This window comes from Cariama cristata, unplaced genomic scaffold (genome assembly GCF_000690535.1).
Source record: "Cariama cristata isolate BGI_N322 unplaced genomic scaffold, ASM69053v1 scaffold30920, whole genome shotgun sequence".
Taxonomy (NCBI): domain Eukaryota; kingdom Metazoa; phylum Chordata; class Aves; order Cariamiformes; family Cariamidae; genus Cariama; species Cariama cristata.
The window spans coordinates 1024-5659 of NW_009593454.1; the positions used below are offsets into that span (position 1 = coordinate 1024).

General features: G+C 57.3%; 1 protein-coding gene across 1 annotated transcript in view; it reads left to right on the forward strand.

The window, feature by feature from the left end:
- Positions 1-2275, forward strand: part of LOC104169606 (ganglioside-induced differentiation-associated protein 1-like 1) — a gene marked incomplete at both ends in the record, with an annotated part of 3292 nt that extends 1017 nt beyond the window's left edge. The window contains 2 exons of the mRNA XM_009710569.1: positions 20-50; positions 2072-2275. Coding sequence (XP_009708871.1) covers positions 20-50; positions 2072-2275 — 235 coding nt within the window. The remainder of the gene's footprint in view (positions 1-19; positions 51-2071) is intronic.
- Positions 2276-4636: the final 2361 nt, after the last annotated feature.

Here is a 4636-nt window from a genome sequence, read left to right on the forward strand (position 1 = left end):
AGTTTTCCTCTGCCGGCAGCGTGTGACTAACAGGCTTCGGATCCGCACCGGCGAGGGATGCTCGTGCCTGGCTTCCCTGCCTGCTGTGATTTTTTGTCTTGTTCGTTTGGCCCTCGGCAGCAGGGAGGCAGTGGTTAAGGCACTTCTTGTACAGGGTTTCCTACAACCGGCCTCACCTCTGTGGTGATGCTGGGGATGTTGGGGACAGGGCAGGGCACACCTAGAGGGACAGCACCCACTGGCACTGCTTCCAGCTTTGGTTTTGAGGTCACTTGCAAGGAGGTGGATGAGCACAAGCTCATGTGATGGACATCGCAGGGCAGGGAGCGGTGGGGATGCGTGGGACCCCCCTGCAGAGGAGTTTTGCTCAGAGCTGGCTGTGGGCAAAGCTTTTCCTGCTGTGCCCTGGGGAGCTGCTCAGAACCACCCTCCACAATGCTGGGGCTGTTTGTGGGGGGGTGATCCTGGGCCCCCACCAGGATCTGGCCCTCCCTGCAAAGGAATTTTTGGAGTTTTACAGCCAGCATTGGATTTTAACACAAGATGCCTCATCACAGCTGTGCCGGAGCTGTGGGGACCAGCTGGGGCATCTGGGCACGTTTTGTCACTCCTAGCTGGGACTCCTCCTTGGGGTGCTGTCAGGGGCTCCCCTCGCCCGCAGGCACCAGGGTTACCCCGGGAACTGAGCCCGTCTGCCCACGCTGCCTCGTGCCCGGCAGCTGCCTCCTGCCAGGCTTTCGGCCTTGGCTCTTGAGAGCAGAACAGGGAAGCGCGGGGAGTTTGAAGACAGATGCCCTGGGTGGTCCTGCCTGAGGTTTATCCGTCAGCTGGGAGGAAAAGGCTGAGAGCAAGTTACAGTTGAAGGACCCAGGCTTTTCCTTGTTTGACTTCAAAAGAAAAAATTAATCTGCCAGCTCTGTAAATAATTAATGACTAATTCCCCACGAACTCTCAAGTACTCATAGAAATACTTATATTTGTTAAGTTGTATTTTTAGCTGCTGCTAGTTGGAGGAAAAGAAGCGCTTTTCCCTTGCTCAGTGGTGCTGTAAAACGTGGCTGTCTCACATCCCCCGAAGGTTTGGTTTTTTTGCCTGTTTGACATACTTAGTTCATAACAGTCAGGTTTTTATAACCCAGAAGCCTAAAATGCCATCCCTGAGTGCATATTCAACTCCATCTCAAGCACAGTGCAAAGCAGCAGGATCAGCCCCGAGGGCTGCCCGTGAGTGGTGGGGACGGTACCCGGCATCCAGCCCCCCCCCTCCCCCTGCCCCTCCACGCCACGGCTCTCCTTTCCCACCCACGAGACGCGTGGGTGCCAGCCCAGCAGTGCCTCTTGCTGGCCCAGAGCCTGAAGGAGGGCAGGGGGCTTGGCACAAGAGGTGCAAAGGTGGTGGGCAGTGCCGCGGGGCCGGCAGCAGCGTGAAGCAGGAGGGACGCTGGCTAGGGGCTGCTTGAAACCCTCCATGAAACAGAACATTTTCCCTGCTCAAAACATGCCTAGCAAAGCCATTGCCCACCCTCAAGCATAGGACATACCTGAGTTAGCACCCAGAGCCTCCTTCAGCCAGGTGGTAGCACCCACTGGGTGCAAGGCAAAGCATTACTGCAGCCTCTGCTTGCTCTTCCTCTTCCTCTTCTTCTTCCTCGTTTGGTGTGTGCTGTGCTGGGACCCACAGCAGCATCACTGATCCCCCCCAGCTGGGGAGCTGCTGCCTCTCTTCACCTGCTACCAAGGGATGGGCTCGCAGCCCATCAGCCCCCCTGGCCACTCCGCCTGTCACATGGGTCACCAGTGGGAGGATGGTGGTCCATGATCCTGCAAAGTTAGGATGGGCTTGGGTCTCTCCTGTTTGCTGGGAAGGGAAATCCTCGCTTGGCTGCCTGGATTTTGCAGTTACCCCATGCCAAGAGATGCTTGGCTTCTTGCAGGACGAGTGTGTGTCATGGCACATCGCTGTGCTTAAGCAGAGGGGAGGGCCAGGGGAATGTGATGGGGTGACGATGGGGTGCTCAGTGCCAGCTCGGTGTGTGCAGCTGAGCCCTTTCTCCCTGGCATCTTGCCCCAGGTGCGGCTGGGCATTGCGGAGAAGGGGCTGAGAAGGGACTGCCCTGTGAGGAGCGGGACGTCAGCATGCCCCTGATGGAGCACAAGGAGCCCTGGTTCATGCGGCTCAACCTGGGGGAAGAGGTGCCCGTCATCATCCACAGGGACAACATCATCAGCGATTACAACCAGATCATCGACTACATGGAGAAGAATTTCACGGGAGGTAAGAGGTGGTTGGGCTGCATCTCAGGGGAAACTCAGATCTAATCCAGGTGCTGTCCACCAAATGCACTCACTTTTTCCTTTAAAGTGTCACCTTTACCAGAGAACAGCAGCAAGCCACCAGCCCTCCCCAGACTTCTATGTTTTTCCATGAAAATGAAGATTTCCAGCAGAAATCCTCAAACGTCCCTTGGAAGTGCTGCTGGTGGGCTCTGGGGGGGACATAGCTGGGTCCTCCTTTTTCTGCCTTGGAGGCCACACTCCCAAAGCAGACCCCCCGTCATCATGGTGCATGGTGGCATCTCACCAGAGCCACAGCTGGGGCACGGCCCATGGCAATACTTCTGGGTTTGGCCACCTTTGTACTTTGGCCTCGAGTAATGGCATAAAAACTGCTGTAAGTGGCCCTGCTGAGAGAAGGTGGGTTTGAGCTGGGTGCTGCTGCCCCTCTCCCCTTCCTCGATGAGCCCTGTGCCACTGGCCATGGGCAGGGGACCCTGTCCTCCCTGGTGCTGCTGTGCCTCAGAGAAAACTGCCTCCTTAAAGTCAAACAAAGCCAACGGTGCTGGGGACTATGGGAGGATGATGTGACACAAACCCAGAGGAAGGGACAGCTGGGAGAGGGAAGCTTGTATTCCCCCCGGAGCAGGGCTGCAGTCAGCGGCCGGCTGAGCCTGGGATGCTGAGATGATGCTTGAAGGCAGCTGTTTGCACCGCCACTGCGGCAAGGCCACTGCGGCAAGCAGCCTCTCCCCAGCATCTCATGTCCCTTTGCCCTCATTTCCCCAAACCTGTGGGCTGTCAGGCTGGGATGCCCCACCAGGGAGACTTCAAAGCTGAGCAAGGAGCTCGGGCTGTGCCATCACGGCGTTCGCCCCAGCATCCATCCCCCTTGCAACAGAAACATCAAAAACATCTCAAAATAGCTCCCGAAGCAAGGGCGTCTTGCCAGCTCAGCTGCTGTCCTCTCCCGGCCCTGCCGCGGTGGTGCTGCTCGGTGGAGGCACGATGCTCGCTTGCTGGCGGGGCAGCAGGTACGGGATCGGTCAGGAGCAGCCCATGCCGGCAACGGCTCCCAGGGAATGGCAGCCACTTTCCCGGCTGGCAGCAGCCCCAGGGCTGAGGGGCAGCGAGGAGTGTGGATCCACGGGGTTGCGGTCTCCACACCACTTCGTCCAGTCTCTGCAAAGGGCAGGTGGTCTGGCATATGTGACCACAGGCTGTCGCTGGCGGGAGGGGGACACAGCACTGCCTGTGTGCTGAGAAACTCCTGTCATTGCGATTTTTCCAGCCAGGTGCAATTTCTTACCTTTTTGCTGAGAAATGGAGAGGGGGAAGCTCCGGGGAAGAGGGCCTGGAACATCGCTCCCTGCCATGTGCTCTTCTCTGAGCCATCTCCCGCCAATGCTAGCAGGCAAAAGCATTATCGGGCTGCTGTCCGAGGGAGAATCACACACCTTGCAGAAATGTGCAGAGCTTGAAAATGCCTGTATAAAGAGGTGTATTCACTGAGTTATGTTTTCCCCTGGGCTGGGAGCATGGTCTTTTACAGCTGCTTACACGCTCTCTGAGGGTCAGCTATCAGTAAAGAGTGGTGTGATGAGCAATGTTTTTCTTTCCCCCCAAAAAAGCAGTGAATAGTGCCAATAAGCCACCTTTGAGGGTGCTTCTCACTAGGACAGTGCCCAGCAGTGCCAAGAACCCACTGATGAGTTGGCCGGTGGCAACATATGTCAGATCCTGGGCAAGGGGCTCCTCAACGGGCTGCACCCCCAGCCCCGTCCTCCTGAGCCTCCCCCCATCCCACCTTTGCACGGCCCATCTCTTGCTGACTATATGCAACAGCAGCCCATATATGCAGGTCTGCCGTGGCGTACAAAGGCAGGGCGAGCACCATCCCACCGAAAAACCTCCCTGGGACGTGTTGAAGGACCTGGGCCAGTGGCCAGCACGCCGCTATTTCATTGTGGTCTCTCCATCTCGCTGCGGACAGGGCAGTCACTCTGGATGTGCTGGTTTCCAGCCTCAACCCCAGTCCCTCGGGTGCTGGCCGGGAGCCCTGTGGAAGGAGCACACAGGCTATAGGTTGGTTATTATTATTTCATTCAGCTGTTTGCTTTTCTCGGATGGAAAATCCCCGCTTGCAGAGCTGGAGTCCAGGCAGTGCAGCCAGCAAGCAGCCCACAGGCAGGGAGGAGCTACCAAAACCTCCCCTGGCTCAGGGGTCAGTAACACAGATGCTGTCGGTCAGAACAACTCTACAGAGCCTACCAGCAGAGACAGCCCTGAATCAGAGCTGCTAGGAGATTTGCAATACAGGAGCTGCCAAAATTTCCCCGGCTCCTGCCCAGCTGGAGGTGCC